This window comes from Hemiscyllium ocellatum, chromosome 30, assembly GCF_020745735.1.
Source record: "Hemiscyllium ocellatum isolate sHemOce1 chromosome 30, sHemOce1.pat.X.cur, whole genome shotgun sequence".
In the NCBI taxonomy this organism is placed as follows: domain Eukaryota; kingdom Metazoa; phylum Chordata; class Chondrichthyes; order Orectolobiformes; family Hemiscylliidae; genus Hemiscyllium; species Hemiscyllium ocellatum.
This window is the reverse complement of record NC_083430.1, coordinates 40315278-40336435: the sequence shown is the minus strand read 5'-3', so window position 1 is coordinate 40336435 and position 21158 is coordinate 40315278. Positions and strand designations below refer to the sequence as shown.

General features: G+C 40.5%; 1 protein-coding gene and 1 non-coding gene across 3 annotated transcripts in view; both read right to left on the bottom strand.

Annotated features, from left to right (window-relative positions):
* Window positions 1-1214: 1214 nt before the first annotated feature.
* The window catches only part of LOC132829832 (polyadenylate-binding protein 4-like), a 44140-nt gene continuing 24196 nt past the window's right edge, over window positions 1215-21158 (bottom strand). For both annotated transcript variants that reach the window (XM_060847205.1, XM_060847206.1), the window contains 7 exons: window positions 15241-15331; window positions 12457-12573; window positions 9152-9291; window positions 6268-6361; window positions 5915-6045; window positions 4942-5050; window positions 1215-1671 (listed from right to left, as the gene is read on the bottom strand). In XM_060847205.1, coding sequence (XP_060703188.1) covers window positions 4964-5050; window positions 5915-6045; window positions 6268-6361; window positions 9152-9291; window positions 12457-12573; window positions 15241-15331 — 660 coding nt within the window. In that variant the 3' untranslated portion in view covers window positions 1215-1671; window positions 4942-4963. The remainder of the gene's footprint in view (window positions 1672-4941; window positions 5051-5914; window positions 6046-6267; window positions 6362-9151; window positions 9292-12456; window positions 12574-15240; window positions 15332-21158) is intronic.
* On the bottom strand, window positions 19246-19377 carry LOC132830188 (small nucleolar RNA SNORA55). Its single transcript, XR_009646350.1, has one exon. It is a non-coding gene; the product is annotated as a small nucleolar RNA SNORA55 (small nucleolar RNA).

Genomic DNA, 21158 nt, shown 5'->3' with positions numbered 1-21158 from the left:
GTGACTATTATAGAAAATAGCACTGCTGCCTCACAGCGCCAGAGACCCGGGTTCAATTCCCAACTCAGGCGACTGACTGTGTGGAGTTTGCACATTCTCCCCGTGTCTGCGTGGGTTTCCTCCGGGTGGTCCAGTTTCCTCCCACAGTCCAAAAATGTGCAGATTAGGTGAATTGGCTATGCTAAATTGCCCGTAGTGTGAGGTGAAGGGGTAAAGGTAGGGGTATGGGTGGGTTGCGCTTCGGTGGGTCAGTGTGGTCTTTTTGGGCCGAAGGGCCTGTTTCCACACTAAGTAATCTAATCTAATCTAATCATGTATGTTTCCAGTTATTTGTTTGGAACAATTATTCATACTGTAAAAATGCTTAAATTCTAATGTCAAAGGAATGGGCTGATCTGTATGATTGATGCCAAATCTGCCTTAAAATGATATCCTGATTAATATTTGTGCTGTTAATTAATGTTGCTGTAGTCCTGTTTGATTTGTATCATGAAAGGTTTCCAGATTTTCTTATGACAGCAAGTGGAAGCAAAGACAAAACTGGCAAATCCATGCATTACACCATGTTTGAATACAATGTTTATTTCAAGTGAGGCAGAACTGATCATTCAAAAGAAACTGTTACACTTTCACGACATTTGCTTGTCTTATATTCTCTCCTCCAAACTGAAGTGAATCGTCTCTTGAGACTACTGGTCTCAGTTTTCTAAACCATCAGGAGATGCACATTGATTCAGTTACATTTTTTCCCGTTTGGAAAGTATTCACACAGTGTTTTAACCAGGGCAACAACACAGACTTCCCCATTATTAAAGGAGAAGCAGTACCATCACCTACTTCTGAACTCAAGCATCCCAATGTCAGTTCACAGCCATTAAATATTTTTAACATTTTTATTAGAAGATTTCCTTTCAGTTTGGAGGAAATTGAAAATGAGGGTGGAACAATAGTCGACTTATATGATGGTGACAGACCCACTGATGTTGTGCAAGCCAGAGCCCTGGAGTTCCTATCTAGTATCTACTGCTACTTCAATGAGAAACTGCAAATGTGTCAAGGTATTATCAGCATTCTATCATTATTTTAAAATAATTATTCTTTACTTCTGAAGTTCCACTTCCCTAATTTTAATAGTCGACTAAACTACAAAACCTAACAAATAAAACATGGAAAAAGATCAAATTAAAGTGCAAATGATGACAACTGACACACTGTAGTGAAAGAGTTTCTTTATTGGTTTCTCCCTTCCCCAATCAGAAACACACTTTTCCAGATTTAGGCAAACTTGAGTTTTAAAAATTAAAACACACCTTAAATGATAAAACTCAACTGCAAAATAAAATCTCGCTCCATTCTCATACCCTTAACCTTTTATTTCCTGTTCTTTAAAGAGAAGGAAAAAAATAAATAAATCTATCCTGGCCACAGATATCCATTTTCAAAACAAAACAAGTTCTAAATCAAAGTGGTGCCCTGCTTGATAATTTTATAGTTTGATTTATCAAAATATATTTCTTTTAAATTCTTAAGGTACATTTAAAATGTTTCAGGATCTGGTTATTTGAAATTTTGCAATGTTTTTTGTTTTTTTTCTCAAAGCTAAGCACTATCCACGCATCCAGTCTGAATATATCTGAATCAAAACTTGTGGAATCCTTGGTTGTTGGCAATCTGCAAAAAAAAAGTAAAACATTTCATTCTCTGGCTCCTCTCCAACTGGAGCTTTCCAATGACTGAATCTCCGATAGCTCCCCTCACCCCATGTATCGCTGTTACTATATAAAAATACCCATGTTGTCAGTTAGAAATGACTGCAAAAGAATTATCTGCAAAATGAAGTACATTTCCTTCAGTATTTGCAGTGAAAAAATTAGATGGTTCAAAGGTTGAAGCCTCAACATATTGCACTGTAAGTCAACAAGTTTTTATTTCATACTGACTAATTATCACAAACTGCAATAGGTAACCAGCATTATTGATTTACCAGAACCACCTACTTGCTGTGTGTCATATAATAGGAATATTACTGGAACTTGAAACTACAGTTCAAACAATGTTACTATTTTCAAATTAATAAAACTGATTGAATCCAAAGTAAAATACCAACTAGTAAACCAGTTAGTGAGTTTTGAGAAGATTTGTAGCTCAGGTTGAGGTTCTGGATGTAGGTTTGATCGCTGAGCTGAAAAATTCATTTCCAGACATTTTGTCACCCTAAGTAACATCTTCAGTGGGCCTCTGGGTGAAGCACTGTTGATAATTCCTGCTTTCTATTTATATGTTTGGGTTTCTTTAGTTGGTGATGTCATTTCCTGTGGTGACATCATTTCCTGTAGTGATGCAATTTCCCATTCTTTTTCTCAGGGGGTGGTAGATGGGGTCCAACTCTACATGTTTGTTGATCTATCACTTTGGACAGAAGTCAACACTTTCCATTCTGCACTCCAATCCTCCAACCAAAGTGGACAACCTTCCACTTATTATAGTCTGCCATTTCTTGATCGCTTACTCTGCAAAACTCCTTGTAGCCTCTTTGAAACCTCCTCAAACTCACATTTTTAGTTTGACATCCACAAAAACTTGGAAATTAATGCATTATTGCATTAATGTAACACAGCAATCTGCTGGAGTGAAGATTAATGTAAAGTAGAAATATAATATCTTTGTCGTGCTCAGGAAATTCACCTGAAATGAGTAGCAGAAATTCAACAGCACTAAGCAATCCTTAATTGCACTTACTTATAACAAAACTAAAAATGTTTTTATCATTGCTACTGCAAATGTTTGTCTTCACCAATAGCTTACTGGCCACTTTGATAGCAGGTTCTAATGTCTCACAACTCAGTACTGATCCCTTTTGTGACAACCATGTTTATTTAACTGTATGAGTATTTGTGGTCAAGTCTTACTTGTCCTTGCACAACCATTCAGCTATTCCATCAGGATGGTTTTAAAACCATTCTATTTTGTCATAACCCTGCTTTCTAGGACAATCCTTGTCCAGCTTCCTAAACAAAGCTCTTGAAATCTGAGACTAGAATTAAATCCTTGGTGACTTTGATTTATTTGATAAGTTACATCTAATAATATTATAGTCACTTTTATACAAATAATCCCCCAGAGATCTAATACTGTATCAAGTAACCAATCACCATTAGTACACTGTTGTTAGAAGAATTGTCCTCCAATGAATCTGGAAATACTACCACATTTCTCAAAGCTAATAAGCACTAATTTAAAAAATACTTTTGTTCTGGAAATTGTCACAAATTCTTCAGCAAAAGGAAAACATAATCTAGATTCTGACTCTGCTGGAAACAGTTTGCATAAATCAGCAATGAAAAACAAATACTGATCCAAGTAAAACTTTAATCCTATATTTGTTGGAGTTCCCTTCCTCTTTCACGGGCACTTGTGATTTATATTTTTTTGGTGATATTGGACAAACTCTCATGTCACATTTCTGGTCAGGGTCAAACCTCCCATGTCATTTTTCTGTTCCTGTAGTTTTGCTTAGTTCTCCAGGAACTATGGTCCCCTTGTCCTGGAAGGCTAGAAAAAATATCAGTTGTAGGCACAGAGTCATAAAGCATGAAAACAGACTCCACCCTCTTGATCTGACCTACCTGTCCATCTTCCTTCCCACCAATCCATTCCACACTTTCCACTGACTGATCACAAACACCTACCTTTGCCCACCTATGCCATCCCACTTATCTTTCCCCTAGCCCAACCCCATTTATTTTTCAGCCACCTTCCCCTTCACTTTCTAATGAAAGGTTATGCGTAAAACATCAACTCCCTTGCTCCTCAATGTTGCCTGACCTCCTATGCTGTTTTCAGCGACACATTTTATAGATTCAAACAGACTCTTCCGTCCAACTAATCCATGCCAATCATGTTTCTAAACCAAACTAGTCCCAATTACCTGCATTTGGCCCATATCCCTCCAAAGCCTTCCTATTCATGAACTTATTCAAATGTCTTTTAAATGTCGTAACTGTATCTACATCCACCACTTCCTCTGGCAGTACATTCCACACATGAACCACTGTGTTTAAAAAAAAAGGTGCCTCTCATGTCCTTTTTAAATCATTCTCTCCTGTTATCTTAAAAATATGTCCCCCGGGTTTGAATTTCCCTACCCTAGGGAAAAGACTGCAGTGAAAAAGGTCCCAGCCCAACCAACCTCCCCTTATAACTCAAACCTTGCATTCCTGGCAATATCCTGTTAAATCTTTTCTGAACCCTCTCCAATTTAATAATATCCATCCTAAAGTGGGATGAGCAGAACCGCACACAGTACTCCAGAAGATACCTCATAACATTCTGTACAACCTCTAAATGACCGTCCATATCTTGTACTCAAAGATCTGAGCAATGAAGGTAAGTGTGCTAAACACCTTAACCACCTTGTCTACCTGTGACAGAAATTTCAAATAATCGTGTACCTGAATCCCCACTTCTCTCTGTTCTACCACAAATTGTACAAGTCTTGCCTATGTTTGTTTTACCAAAATATAATACATCACATTTATCCAAATTAAACTCCATCTGCCAATCCTCAACCCATTGCCCAACTGATCAAGATCTCTGTAATCTTAGATAATCTTTGTCACTGTCCACTATACCATCAATTTTGGTGTCATCCACAAACTTACTAACTATGCCTCCTATATTCTCATCCAAATCATTTATATAAATGAGAAAGAAAGCTGGGCCCAATAACGATCGCTGTGGAACACCACTGGTCACAGGCCACCAGTTCAAAAAAAAACCCTCCACCACCACCCTCTATCTCTCATCATCAAGTCAATTTGTATTTAACTGGCAAGCTCATCCTGAATCCCATGTGATCTATGGGATCCCCTCCACCAATTAAATTACAGTCAACAAAAAACTGACCTACATTGGAGGTCAATCAATGATTCAAACTCTTACCATTGCACAGCTCATTCCCAAATTAGGATGTAGCTACAACCACAGCTGCCTTCTGGGCAGCCTCTTTCTTGGCTTGATGAGCTTGTAGTACGGCCACAGCTTCTTCAACCTGCAGAAGACAGATTGCATATACACACAAATCACAACTCGCTATACAATGTGTACAGCATTTCATTAAATGGGGCAGCATGGCATGGTGGCTCAGTGGTTAGCACCAACAGCGCCAGGGACCCGGGTTCAATTCCAGCCAATGGCAACTGTGTGTGTGGAGTTTGCACATTCTCCCTGTGCCTGTGTGGTTTCCTCCAAGTGCTCCGCATTTCCTCCCACAATCCAAAGATGTGTGGGTTAGGGGAAGTGGCCATGCTAAATTGCCCAGTGTTCAGGAGTGTGTAGGTTAACTGCATTAGACACGAAAAATGTAGAGTAATAGGGTAAGGATACTCTTTGGAGGGTCAGTGTGGACTTATTGGGTCCAATGGCCTGTTTCCACACTGTAGGCATTCTATGATTCTAAGTAATATTTCTCAATATTTTGATAAAGTTGTTAGATATCTTTCTTTGAAATTTCACTTGCATGAAAAAGATCGAGTCTTCAAAAAATCTTAACTAGTGAATTATTGCTATGCACCCAGCCTGTACTGGGCTTTCACATCCAAATACCCCTGCATGACCTGGAAAACCTAACCATGTATAAATTTTATTTGTTGTGTGGAAAAATCACCCTCAGATTCTGCTATTGTCAATGGATCAACCCACAATCAAAAAGGAGGATCTGAAAATGAGCCTCCACAGGAACAAGCAAATTGTCAGGCAGCTTTAAAATCCAGAGAGATGGGTGTACTTTTTGCTGAAAACCATTTTCATCTCAGCCCAGGCAATGTCCTATTATCTTTAAAATTAGAGCAGTCATTTGGATGTTAAAGCAAGTCTTTACCAACAGCCACATAATAACTAATCTGAATCAGTATACCTTTGACCGGAGTGATTCTGGGGACTCCAACATGTGTAGCAGCTCAGAGTTATCTATCTCTAGGAGCATTCCAGTGATCTTTCCGGCCAAGGAAGGGTGCATACTCTGGATCAAGGGGAATAGACGTTCACCTGAAAATGGAACAGAACAGGATAGGTCTGTCACTGAATTGAAGTTAACAGCAGATAATTGAGAAGTCAATGCATGCTTACCAATCACTTTGCATTTGTATTAAAAATCCAGCACTTTTGATTTCCAATGATGTCTCAATATTTGACAACTCAAAGCCATACCCAAGACTTGATTCATTTTTATTGCAGCCACATGGCAGATGGGCTTCAGATTTCACTTACCAAGCATCTGCTTCTGTTCCTGAGGAGGGGCTGCAGCAAGCATGGAGGCAGTCAGAGGTTCCTGTCCTTGTACAAGCACTGCAGATTGAGAGGGCTTAAAAAAAATCACAGTAATTAGTAAGCTAAATGGTTTCTCTCTTTCCCCCCACGACCAAGAGCATTCCATAGACAAGGCACAATAGTCAACTTCCACACAAGAACTCTGGCACTAGTTAGTATGAGTGTGTTCTAGACTAATTTATTTTTAAATTGATTTATGGGAATGTGGGCCTACATTTATTGCCCTTCCCAAATTTCCGCTGAGAAGGTAGTGACATGGATAAACTTTTCCCCAGTTTTCCTAATACACCAGGGTTACATCTGTTGGTTATCCTTGGTAGGTAGCAGTTAAGATAAGACCTACCTCTTGAAGATTGGTACATTTTACCAAGATTATGTTGGCCAGCTGCCTTCCTGAACCACTGCAGTCCATCTACTTTGCAACTATCTACAAAACCATTAGGCAGGGATTTCTAAGATTTAAATCAGGCAACACTGAAGGAATAGCAATATATATTTACAGGTCAGAATGTTGAGTGGCTTGGAGGGTAATTTTGCAAGTGGTGGTATTGCTATGTATCTGCTGGTCTCATCTTTTTAGATATTAGTGGCTGTAGGTTTGGAAGTTATGTGCACCAAGCCTTGGTGAATTTCTGTGGCGCATTTTATAGATGGTACACTGAGCGTCAGTGGTGCAGGAAGTAAATATTTGTGAATGTGGTGTCAGTCAAGCAGGCTTCTTAATTGTGAATGGTGTCAAGCTTGTTGGAGCTGCAGTCACCCAGGCAAGTGGGGAGAATTCCAAAGCACTCCTGATTTATGCCTTGTAGATGGAGATATGATTTTGGGAAGGCAAGAGAAGACTTGCTCACGACATGATCCCAGATCTCTGATCTGCTCTTGTAGCCAGTGGAGGATTCAATGATAGTAATGGCATTGAACGCCTTGTGGGATGTTTAGATAGTCACTGTTTGGCCCTTGCATGGCATGAATCTTGCTTGCCACATCAGTCCAAACCTGGATACTGCCTCAGTATTGCTGCTTTTAGGCATGGATTGCTTCATCGCAAATGGTGAACACTAACATCAGAAGCAAACATCTGACCTTGAGGAGGGGGGAAGGTCAATGATGAAGTTGAAGATGGTTAGGCCAAGGACACTACCCTGAAGAACGCCTGCAGAGACGTCCTGACTGAACTAACCAAGATCCAGCAACCACAACCAACTTCCTTCTGCCAGATAGGACTTCAACCAGTGGAGAAACTTCCCCAGACTCCTATCCATTCTAGTTTAGCTAGGGACCCTTGATGCCACAGTCAGTCAAACGTGATACTGCTGTCAAGGGCACTCACTTTCATCTCATCTCTGGACTTCAGCTTTATTGTCCATGTTTGAAGTAAGGCTGTAATGAAAACAGGAGCAGAGTGATCCTGGTGGAACCCAAACTGAGAGTCAGTGAGCAGGTTATTGCTATGCAAGTGCTGCTTGATAGTAGTGTTAGTTACCTCTTCCATAATTTTTCTAATGGTTAGAGTAGACTGATTGGCAGTAAGTGGCCTGGTTGGATTTGGCCTGATGACGGACAGAATATGGGTCCAGAGTGTGGTGCTGGAAAAGCACAGGAGGTCAGACAGCATCCAAAGAGCGGGAGAATCAATGTTTCGGGCATAAGCCCTTAATCAGGAATGAAGCTTGTGGGTGAGGGGGCTGAGAGATAAATGGGAGAGGAGTGGTTTTGATGGAGGGAGGGAGCTGAGAATGCGATGCGTCGATGAAGGTGAGGGAGAAGGTGATGGACAGGTCAGGAGGGCAGTGCTGAGTTGGAGGCTTGGGACTGGGATAATGTGGGGGGAGGGGAAATGAGGAGACTGGTGAAATTCACCTTGATCTCATGTGGTTGCATGGTCCCAAAGTGGAATATGAGGTGTTCTTCCTCCAGGGGCCGGGTGGTAAGGGTTTAGCGATGGAGGCAGCTCAGGACCTGCATGTCCTTGGCAGAGTGGGAAGGGGAGTTGAAGTAAAGAACAGACCTGAGCAATTTATACATTGTTGGGTAGATGTCAGTGTGTAGATGTATTGGAAGAGCTTGGCTAGGGGCATGGCAAGTTCTGAAGCACAGACTTCAGTACTATTGCCAAATTGTTGAAACCTTTGCGGTATCCAATGCCTCTAACTATTTGATATCACATAGGGCGAATTTAATTGGCTGATGACCGGCATCTGTGTTGCTCGAGACCTCTGAAAGACATTGAGCCAGATCATCCATTTAGTCCTTCTTGCTGAAGATTTATGCAAATTAATGAGCCTTATCTTTTGCAGTAATGTACTCAACTCTCCAATCATTAAGCAAAAACATGTTTGAGGAGCTCTTTTCTTCAGTGAATTGTTTAATTATCCACCACCATTCACAGTTAGATTTCGCAGGACTGCAGAGCTTAAATCTGATCCATTGGTTATGAAATCACTTAATACTTTCTATCAATTGCTGTGGGTTTCCTCCGGGTGCTCCGGTTTCCTCCCACAGTCCAAACATGTGCAGGTTAGGTGAACTGGCCACGTTAAATTGCCCCGTACTGTTAGGTGAAGGGGTAAATGTAGGGGAATGAGTCTGGGTGTGTTGCTCTTCGGAGGGTCGGTGTGGACTTGTTGGGCCGAAGGGCCTGTTTCCACACTATAAGTAATCTAATTTAATCATATTGTTTGGCCTGCAACTTTTGTAGCTTCACCAGGTTAGCACCTTATTAGTGACCAAATGCAAAAAAATTATACTAGTTCAGTTTATCATGTATTCAATTCAGGTAATATTCCATCAATAACTGAATGGAAATTTCATAAACTTACAGTACCTGTTGTACGGCCATTTGAGGTTGCACTACTGATTGCTGTGGGTTGCGAACAGTGGGAGCATACTTATAAGGTGGAACACCCCTTGGTGCTGGGCCAGCAATTCCAGGACGATGAGCCAGATTCTGAGTCGTTGATAATCCTGAAATATCAAAGGCATAATTGAGATTTTCGTAACAAGAAGTTGAACAAAAAGATCAGTATTTATCATTATACTGAACAAATCATCTCAAGGCAAGGAATGTTGTTTCCATAATAGGTAATCGATACACCAGTAAAACGATTGAAATCAGATGACTATTGCCAGGCTTATGAAAAGCCATCTGCTATTACTTTGGAAGAACCCTGGAAAAAATAAGGCATGGAGACCGTGACTGATTTTTCATATTTAGACTGAGAGTGAGTAGAATGGCCAAACCACCTACTACTGCCAAGGCTGAGATTAAGCAACTCAAGTGAGCCATGAGCTCAAATTTAGATTACTTACAGTGTGGAAACAGGCCTTTCGGCCCAAGTCTACACCGACCTGACGAAGCGCAACCCACCCATACCCCTAACCTAACACTACGGGCAATTTAGCATGGCCAATTCCCCTGACCCGCACATCTCTGGACTGTGGAAGGAAACCGGAGCACCTGGAGGAAACCTACACAGACATGGGGAGAACATGCAAACTCCACACACAGTCAGTCGCCTGAGGCGGGAATTGAACCCGGGTCTCTGGCGCTGTAAGGCAGCAGTGCTAACCACTGTGCCACCGTGCCGTCCACTACTACCGTGCCGCCCACAACGATTATGAACTTTTGACATATAACTACTAGTTAAACCAGTTTAACAACCCTACCTACCCACCCCCCCACAAACTACTTAGAATGTTAATGTTTTCTGTAGCTCAATTCCATAAAAAGAAACCCTGAAACTTTCCCCCATTTTGCTCTGAATGTGCACGTTTCAACTAAATATTGTACCTCATTAAGTAGTCATTTGTTAACAATAACTGCAGTATTTTCAGCTGCAAAGTTGACATCACCTGAGTCAGAATATCAAGAGTCCATAGCTTCACTCCAAAATCTTCAACACAATAATCTAGGCTAACATTGCCAAAGGAGCACTCACACTGTCAGAAGTGCCTGGTTTTTGGTGAGATTTTAAACGGAGATCTTGTGGTGGATATAAATGATCCACTTAATTTGTTTGAAGAATTTGTGCCAGAATTGTGTCTGAATTCATTGAAACATGTATCCTCAACCAACATCACTGGACAATACTACCTGGTCATTTGTCTCCATTCTGTTTGTGAGACTTCACGAAGTGTAAGTGGGCTGCCACACATGCCTACATTATAGCAGTGACTTAGCTTTAAATGTACTGATCAGACAGCATTTGGTAGACTATAAGGGTCTGCAAGTCGTTGCTTCCTTCTAGAGGGACATCAGTACCAAGTCTAATACTTCATTTACAGAATATAGGCATCACTAACTAATCCAGTATTTATTACCTTTCACTAATTGCCAAGAAGATAGTTGAGAGTCAACCACATTGCTGTGGGTCTGGAGTCACATGTAGGCCAAACCAGGTAAGGATGGCAGGTTCCCTTCCTAAAGGATATTAGGGAACCAGATTGGGTTTTCCGACAATCAACAATGGATTCATGGTCATCATTAGATTCTTAATTCCAGATTTTTATTGAATTCAAATTCTACCATCAGCCATGGTGGGATTCGAAGCCAGGTCCTCAGAACATTTCCTGGGTCTCTAGATTAACAGTCCAGCAATAATACCACTAGGGCATCGTCTCCCAGATGCAATACTGACAAATCAGGGCTGGAATTTCATCCCCATTCAAGGCTGAAATTTGTACCACTAGCCAACATCATTTCAATATCAAGCCTGTGTCCTGGAGGGAGGGAAAAATCAGTGCTGCAAGTGACAGGTAACCACATGAGATAGGTAAATGTCCACTGAAGCCAATTAAAGAGGACCAGTGGAATTTTCCACTCAGTATGCCACATTCCTGAGACATTAGGGACGAAGCCAGTCACTTGGAGCCAGCACACCAGAGGCTTTGAAACTCTTCCTGTGGAGGGGCACTCCTATAAAATGCTGGCACATATGCTGAGGCAGCAACAATATATAATCTAAAGTTTTTAAAGATTACAAAGACAGAACTTCAAAATGCGGACAGCCCACTCTCGCTTAACTGCAGGATGTTAAAATTATTTCTTGTTTGATAGGATGTGGGCATCACTGGCAAGATCAATATTTATTGCCCACTCTCAATTGTCCTTGAGAAGACGGTGAGCAGTCTTCTTGAACTGGTATGGTCTACAGTGACAATGTAAGAATTACAATATCGTTCCAAGTCAAGATGATTTGTGGATTGCAGAAGACCCTTGCGGTCATGGTGTTCCCATATGTCTACTACTCATACCCTTCTAAGTAGTAGAAGCTGCAGGTTTAAGAAAGAAACTTGGTCCAGTATATCTGGTACATGACACACACTGCATGACACCTCCACTTGGCCCTGATGTAAGGATTCTGACCCAAGATCCAAAATTATGCCCTTAATGTCAAACATTTGCACTTTTGATATAATTCACTGGGCAGCCAGCAGGAGAAAGAACAAAGACTGAAATCGGCAATCTTTCCACAACCAAGAATAACATGTTTTTTTGCTGTTAGGATTGTTCACTTCCTCCAAAGAGGGTATCAGAGGAAATAACACCAGGACTTCCTGTTGTTGGTTTAAAAATTCATATATAAGAAACCAGCCCTATCAGAATCATAACTTGTTAAACAGGAACATCAACACACACTGATAAATCAGGGGGAAAGTGAGCGCTGCAGGTGCTGGAGATCAGATTAAAAGGGTGTGGTGCTGGAAAAGCACAGCCGGTCAGGCAGCATCCGAGGCCTGGATGAAGAGCTTATGCTCCTCGGATGTTGCCTGACCAGCTGTGGTTTTCCAGCACCACACTCTTTGACAATGATAAATCAGTTAATATAAAGGGGAAGAACTTTACAATTCTTTAATTAGATATGAATTTAAAAGAACAGACACTACATTTCCTTTGAGACTTACTCCGAAATTTCCAAAAACGTGATTCTAGCTTATTAGGAAGGAATGCAAGTAAAACTTAATGTTATTTAAAATAAATTATCTTCTGAAAGTAATAGATATGAGAGGCTCTTCACCTACTATTCAACCATTTTCATGAATGCATTCCTCAACTGCCAGTATAATCTTTTTTCGGGTTATTTGAAGGTGTATTAATACGACAAAATGCTTCAGTCAGCAAACTCTCACCCATTCTCTGTGCACCAGGAATACCTCGAGGACCCTGAGTATTTCCTGTTGGTGTTAGGTGCCGCAGAGAAGGCCGAGGACCTCCTTGACGAAGAGCATTTGGCATGGCTTGGAACCCTGTTGAAGAAAAGAACAGATTCTGAAACCAATCAAATAATCATTTTTTAAAAATATGTTTTTTGCTTCTGAAACCAAGCATAAAATTTCCCAAATGAAAGTTAATGTTTCACGTGGATGACCTATATGCCTCATTCCACAGATTCTGTTGAGAATTTCCAATTTCCTGTTTTCCCCCCAATTTCCAGCATGCATAGTTTTTGTTGCTGCATTACTGCAACTTGTAATTGAATTCAGATCTGTCCTGTAAAATTTGCATCTACTTAAAATGTTGTATTTTTAAGAATGACTTTTTATAAGATTGCTTTCTTACACTAAACTACCCTAATGTGAGCACTGCAACAAACAGGTCGTGCACAACCAGTGCTACTTTTAAAATGTGAACATGAGCAACCATATAGTGGTCATAAAGGATATGAAATGCAGCAGGCTACATACATCAAAGGAAAATTACAGGGGATATTGCTTACATTTATATTTGTGACTTGAGCATGCTGTCAATAATCCATTATACTCTTACACAAGTCACAAATTCAAAATTTCAAATCAAAAATCTACATAAACATACAACAATATTATAGACTGTTCTTATGTACACGTTAGGTATATTTAGTAAGTTTGCAAATTACACCAATATTGGAGGTGTAGTGGACAGCATAGAAGGTTAACTCAGATTACAACAGGATCTTGATCAGATGGGCCAATGGGCTGAGAAGTGGCAGGTGGAGTTTAATTCAGATAAATCAAGGTGTTGCATTTTGGGAAAGCAAATCTTAGCAGGACTTCTACAAGTGTTGCTGAACAAAGACCTTGGAGTGCAGGTCCATAGCTCCTTGAAAATGGATCCACAGTAAATAGGATAGTGAAGGCGGCATTTGGTATGCTTTCCTTTATCAGTCAGAGTATTGAGTACAGGAGTTGGGAGGTCATGTTGCAGCTGTACAGGACATTGGTGAGGCCACTGTTGGAATAGTGCATGCAATTCTGGTCTCCTGCCTATTGGAAAGATGTTGTGAAACTTCAAAGGGTTCAGAAAAGATTTACAAGGATGTTGCCAGGATTGGAGCATTTGAGCTATAGGGAGAGGCTGAACAGGCTGGGGCTGATTTCCCTGGAGCGTTGGAGGCTGAGGGGTGACCTTGTAGAGGTTTATAAAATCATGAGGGGCATGGATAGGATAAATAGACCAATTTTTTTTTCCCTGGGATGGGGGAGTCCAGAACTAGAGGGCATAGGTTTAGGGTGAGAGGGGAAAGATATAAGAGAGACTTAAGGGGCAACTTTTTCATGCAGAGGGTGGTACGTGTATGGAATGAGCTGCCAGAGGAAGTGGTGGAGGCTAGTATAATTGCAACATTTAAAAGGCATCTGGATGGGTATGTGAATAGGAAGGGTTTGGAGAGATATGGGTCAGATGCTGGCAGGTGGGACTAGATTGGTTTGGGATATCTGGTTGGCATGGACAGGTTGGACCAAAGGATCTGTTTCCATGTTGTACATCTCTATGACTCTATGATTCTATAAGAAGTTTCCACTATGTTGATAAAATGAAGTATGAACTCCACGAATTAAGAATCTTCAACTTTGAAGAGTACTTTCAGTTACATATTGGAGCAGTGTCAATATTCCAAACATCACAACCTGTTGTCTTCCAAAGACCAAACTGTCATTCAACAACAAAATTATTTAGTCGGTAATGTAAACATTTTCCTGAATATCACTAATTGTGTTTTTAAAAACTCTACAAGTCAAACTAGATACACAATTGCAGCAAAAACAATAGTCAAGAACACATGATGACGTGTATTTGTATACTCCTTACTAGTAACTGGATCAGCATTTGAATTACTTGTGACTAAACTGAATTTATCATCTCTTTCCATCTAATCCAGATTTGATCATCCCCAGAAGAGATTTAAGTGTAAATAACATAAATGCTCGCGCCTAAGACCACCAGGCAAGCTGGCATGTTTTAACACAAGCTATTGCCAATTAACACACCAGTCCTAGGCTACCAGTTCACATTATTCTCCAATAAGAATGCATGTTGGACAGCTACTGGGAGTCAGAGCCGAAACGTGTGGCACTGGAAAAGCACAGCAGGTCAGGCAGCAACCGAGGAGCAGAAGAGTCTATGTTTTGGATTCCTGATAAAGGGCTTACGCCCGAAACATTGACTCTCCTGCTGCCTGACCTGCTCTGTTTCTCAGCGACACTCTTCGCCTCCGACTCTCCAGCATCTGCAGTCCTCACTTGCTCCTAGCTACTGGGAGTCAGCCAGGAAATACCCACCTCCCTTTGTTCCCCACACTGAACTACCTGAAATAGAAATCTCACTTCAGAATGAAGGCAAAGATCAACTCAGTTCAACAGAGGGGCTTTCCTGAGCCATAACATTACTGCCATATCAAATACCATTAGTAAACACTGAGGAACTCCCAACTTTTATATTAGAAACACCGAAAAGATTTTTCTTACAACTTAGAAGTAGTGACGAAGTGCTTTTTTTAAAAAAGAAAGCAAGTGTCTAAGAAAAATGGAAACTTTTTTCGTTAGGAAGCTTTCCCTATGTTTCCTTGAATTTTATAGATTTGTAATATCCAATATTTTCTTTTATACACAACATGCCTCATTCATTTCAAATGAGTAAACATGATAAATGCATACCTTGGGGTCTGGTTTGTTGCTGTTGCCAACGTGGACTGGGTCTCATCTGAGCCATCTGATTTGGTGCATAATATGTAGCTCTACCTTGGGCCTGGAATGAAACCAGATCCTGTTTTATCCTTTCAGCAACACATTTATTCTATAGCTTGAAATCCCCAGATCATTTTCTTCATAATTAGTTTTAATAGGAATTAAATCCTAAAGTTGTGCAAAATTGTAAATTCATTTTATTGTACTTTAATTACTGTGTCACTTTCAGCAGCTGCTAAACCCCTTTAGCAGTGCATCATTCTATTTTATTTTGCTAACTTGATCACAAAATTTTCTCCTACTAGTTATGCATTAATTTACTCACTACATGTTCAGTTCTAGTCTGACTAATCTGACTGAGGCAATACCCAAAGCGGAACATAGAAGTTATACCAGTTGACAAAAAACTCCTCCACAAAAACAAGGTTAAATTGTAGTTTAGTTATGAAACTACAATACAAGCTATATGCACTAACTAGTTCTATGGTTGTACTATATAGCTCAATGATTTTTGGGGGAAAATAGGGCTCAACCATATATGGGTTATGTCTTGCCTCACTGGAAATCAAGCCTGCTGGTCATCTCAGAATTTAACGATTTTATGAAACTATGCAAGTTCCCCTATTTTTGTGCTTGTGTAGACTCAGGTGACAGATCAAACGACTAGGTTTCTGTATAAAGATTATAACTTAAATCATAATAAATAGATTTTAGCTATAGGTCCCCCCCCCCGGCCCCCATAAACTCCACCCTACACAGAAAATATATTGCTGTGTGTGGAAGGAAGAACTAAAAAGAAGATTCAATCATCTGTGCACAGGTGTTGCAGAGATGATCCTTCTTTTAAGCTCAGCTGTTCATTGATTTCTTTTGTCCAGATGTTTTCACATCCTTGCACATCCTGATTCACTTGTTTTAAAGTTTCCCAGTTCCTGGTTAAAAGTTACAGTTTACAGCAACTGGTAAGGGAAAGGAAGCAGGCTTTACTACACAGAGAGACTGTCTCCTCGTTTGGAGGTTCAAATGCTTCTGGCCATATTGTTAACACTCACAAACCATTCAGCTGCCTAGGAGCCAAACACAATCAAAAAATCAAAAGAACTATGGATGCTACAAATCTGAGACAAAACAGAAATCACTGGAAAACCTCAGCAGGTCTAACAACGTGTGGAGCTAAATCAAAATTAACTGTTTGGGTGCAGTGACCCTTAAGAGGTCCTTATGTCAAGAGCCCTACAGGCCTGTTAATCACATTGGCAAGACGACAGCTTTGTCAATGACATCGACAACTGACCACATTTCTATCGACCAATCAGCTACTTGTGGCTGGCCAAATCTCACTTTGTACACATTCCCTGGTGCTAATTCAATAGCAACTAACCTTCTCCCAATGGCTGAACAAGCAGCAGTGTAGAACTTATCTAAATAATGATAACTTGCTTTAGAAAGTGCAGTAATTCCTTCCACAATCCTTGTTTTTTAAAACAGTCCCATTTCCAGTCCACAATCAAACATACAGGAAATAAAATACATATGGTCTTTACAGTTACAACAGCCAGAGGCATTGTGGCAGTTGTGACACATTCAAAATGATTGAGATAATTAAGAAAACAATGTGATTAAAGGAATGAATGCTTTAGGGAGTTGTTTCATTATTTCACAAAGACTTAATTTAGATTGGTTTGATACAAATGTGTATCATCAGCTTTCTTGTATTTGCATTTCTTCATATTTTGCCATGTAAATGATTGAGTTACTATACATAAAAAAGACAAAAGTCAATAGTCTATTCATATCTTCAAAGGGAGAAATAAAAGCTCTTCATCTCTCCCTTAAGATGTTCACAGACCCATAAAATTTCTAGAGCGAGGAAGTACTGAATCCACACTGACCCTCCGAATAGCATTCCACCACACCCCTACAGCCCTGCATTTACCACGGCCAATCCACCTAACACCTTTGGACTATGGGAGGAAACCAGAACATGCAGCAGAAATCCACACAGACATGGGGAGAATACGCAAACTCCACACAGTCGTCTGCGGCTGGCTTTGAACCTGGATCACTAGCACTGTGAGGCAGCAGTGCCAACCCTGGAACCACTGTCTCACCCCTCTTGACCATGACTTCTAATTACTCTATGTGGCTTAGGTGTCAGACTTTGGCTGGTAGTGTTCATTTAAGGAATGGTGAAACACTGTCCTATGCTAAACTTACATACCGAGGAAAGTTATAGGCACATAAATAATTATTTTACTTGGATCAAAAAACACTGGGTGTGAAGTGTTTCTGGATTATTTGATAGGATATTAAATAAATCTAAATTCTTTCTACATGAAATCACAAAATATTCAAAAGCATGTTAAATGTACATACTTTATGTTACTGTTAATTAAACAAAATGACTTACAGGGTGAAATCTTCCCAACTTTCGAACAATGTGGGCATTAGTGAAAAAAAATGGGAGAATCATCCTTGAAATTAGCAGTAAGGTGATTCCCAACATCAAGAGCAAAATGTCCTATTATCCAGACAAGAGTTGAATGGAAATATAAGACTCTTGTTAGTGAGTGTCAAGAGGCCTACTTTCATAATCATCCTCAATAGTACAGCACAGTACAGGCTCTTTAGCCCTCAATGTTGTGCCAGCCTTTTATCCTACTCTAAGATCAGACTAACCTACATATCCCTCCACTGTACTATCTTCCATGTGCCTATCCAAGAGTTGCTTAAATGTCCCTAATGTAACAGACTCTACTATCGCTGTCAGTAGTGCATTTCACACACCCACCACTGTGTGTAAAGAACCTACCTCCATCATCTTCCTTAAACCTTCCTCCAATTACCTTAAAATTATGCCCCCTCTTGACAGACATTTCTGCCATGGAAAAAAATCTTTGGCTGTCCACTCTATCTATGCCTCTCATTCATCTTGTACATCTCCATCAAGTCACCTCTCATCCTTCTTTGCTCCAATGAGAAAAGCTCTATATCCATCAACCTTTCTTCATAAGACATGCCCTCCAGTCCAGACAGCATCCTGGTAAATCTCCTCTGCACCCTCTCTAAAACTTCCACATTTTTCCTATAATGAGGCAATCAGAACTGAACACAATATTCCAAGTGTGGTCTAACCAGGGCTCTATAGAGCTGCGGCATAACCCCGCAGCTCTTAAACTCCGTCTCCCTGATGATAAAAGCCAGCACACCATACGGCTTCCTAACAACCCTATCAACTTGGGTGGCAACTTTGCTCATGTTATGACATCTCATCTCACTGATTTGCAATTTCCCATCCTCCCACCAACTAGACAGAAATAGACAGCAATAATTCCCAATATGAGAGAGAGAATAGTAACCTTGCTCTGTGTGCTCATCTGGTGCTCCATCAGTCAGTAACATCTCAAAGCACAAACCATTGGCAGCAACCACACACACCCTTGTCCAAGAAGATCTCCAGGTCCCCATTGGCAAAACAGTGTCAATTTCTCTCTATGAAACATATCTGGGGTAACTGACAGGAATTATACAGGACAGCTGCAAACTGCCAGTGTGTGACCAGATGCACAGCTGGGCTTTAGAGATGGCAGCAGTGCAGGAATCCTGGGACGTCCCAGCAGTGGCCAGTACTTCCATCTGCAGCAAGTGGGAAGATATGATGGGAGCGATACGAATGTGATACATAAGTAATGAGTTTTAAAAGGTAGCATGATGGAAGCTCTGAGAGAAACCATCTATGAAACTTGCTAAAAATGGCATTTTTGTCAATCTCTGGTGAGATTCAGACCACATAAACCATGGTGAACAGCCTGCATTGTGGGTTTCCTCATGGCAGAATGATTAGTTGCAGGCATGGTGTTACAAGGCTTGCAAAGTCTTTAGGTCTTCTGCACTAATGTACCCATACCTCAAATGAGTCACATTCTCCAAGAGGACCAAAAAAACCCTGAAATTATTGTATAAAAGTAACTTGATATCTGTTGCTAAGTTGTAGAGACAGGCCTCAATTTAGAGGAGACCCATCTGGATTTACTCAGCATTGCTTTGGCACAACAGCTCCTCCAGAGTCTGCAATGACAATCAGAACTGGTTACAGGAATCAGGTGCTCCATTACACATAGAACTATATACAGCCAAAGCTATATAATTATAAATCTGCTGTGTCTTCAAAACTTTTCCTATCTTTGGCAGTTTTGAGAAGATTTGTAGCTCAGGTTGAGGTTCTGGATGTAGATTTGATCACTGAGCTGGAACATTCGTTTTTAGATGTTTTATCACCATACTAGGTAACATCATCAGGGAGCCTCCGGATGAAGTACTGCTGATGTGGCCCGCTTTCTATTTGTGTGTTTACATTTCCTTGGGTTGATGATGTCATTTCCTGTGGTGATATTCTTTCTCAGAGGGTGGTAAATGGGATCCAAGTCTATGTGTTTGTTGATACAGTTCCAGTTGAAATGCCATGCTTCTAGGAATTCTCGTGTGTGTCTGTGTTTGGCTTGTCCTAGGATGCAAGTATTGTCCTAGTCAAAATGGTGTCCTTCCTCATCTGTATGTAAAGATATTAGTGAGAGTGGGTCATGTCTTTTTGTGGCTAGTTGGTGTCCATCCTGGCGACTAGTTTTCTGCCTATTTATCCAATGTAGTGTTTGTTACAGTTCTTGCAAGGTATTTTGTAAATTACATTAGTTTTGCTTGTTGTCTATATAGGGTCTTTCAAGTTCATTAGCTGCTGTTTCAGTGTGTTGGGTTTGTGATTACCATGATGCAAAGAGATCTGAGTAGTCTGGCAGTCATTTCCAAGATGTCTTTGATGTAGGGGGAGAGTGGCTAGGGTTTCTGGATGTGTTTTGTCTGCTTGCTTGGGTTTTTGCTGAGAAATCAGCAGACTGTGTTCATTGGGTACCCGTTCTTTTTGAATACACTGTATAGGTGGTTTTTCTTTGCTTTTCGTAGTTCCTCTGTGCTGCAGAGTGTAGTGGCTCAGTGAAATAATGTCGAATGAAGTTTCGTTTGTGGATGTTGGGATGATTGCTTCTAAAGTTCAGTACTTGGTGCATACGTATTGTTTTCCTGTAGACGTTGGTTTGAAGATCCCCATTGTCTGTTCACTCTACTGCGACATCTAGGAATGACAGTTTGTTGTTGTTTTCCTCCTCTTTAGTAAATGAAACCCTAACCACTCTCCCCTACAAAGACATTTTGGAAATGACTGCCAGACTACTCAGACTTCTTGGCATCATGGTGGCCCACAAACCTATCAACACACTAAAACAGTAACTAATGAACTTGAAAAACCCTAAACAACAACAAGCAAAACTTATGTCATTTACAAAATATCTTGCAAGAACTGTAACAAACACTACATTGAATAAATAGGCAGAAAACTAGCCGCCAGGATACATGAACACCAACTAGCCACAAAAAGACATGAACCACTCTCACTAATATCCTTACATGCAGATGAGGAAGGAAGCCACTCTGGGACAACACTTGCATCCTAGGACAAGCCAAACACAGACACACACGAGAATTCCTAGAAGCATGGCATTCCAACCGGAACACACTCAACAAACATATTGACTTGGATCCCATTTACCACTCCCTGAAAAAAAGAACAGGAAATGATGCCACCAACCCAAGAACCTGTCAAAACTATAAATATCTGTATTTAGTTCAAGCCTAACTTATTTTAAATGGTCTGATATGGTCTCTTAACAAAAATCACCCCCTCTCTAGGCAGCTCATCATGGTGGGGCCACAGTATAAACAACTGGCACAAGACTGATGAAAACCCAAGTTTCCAGCTGTTAATAAACAAACAGAAAAACATTTACAAGAAAGGTCACTTAGCTTTAAAATTCATATGTCCATCCACAGCATTCTCT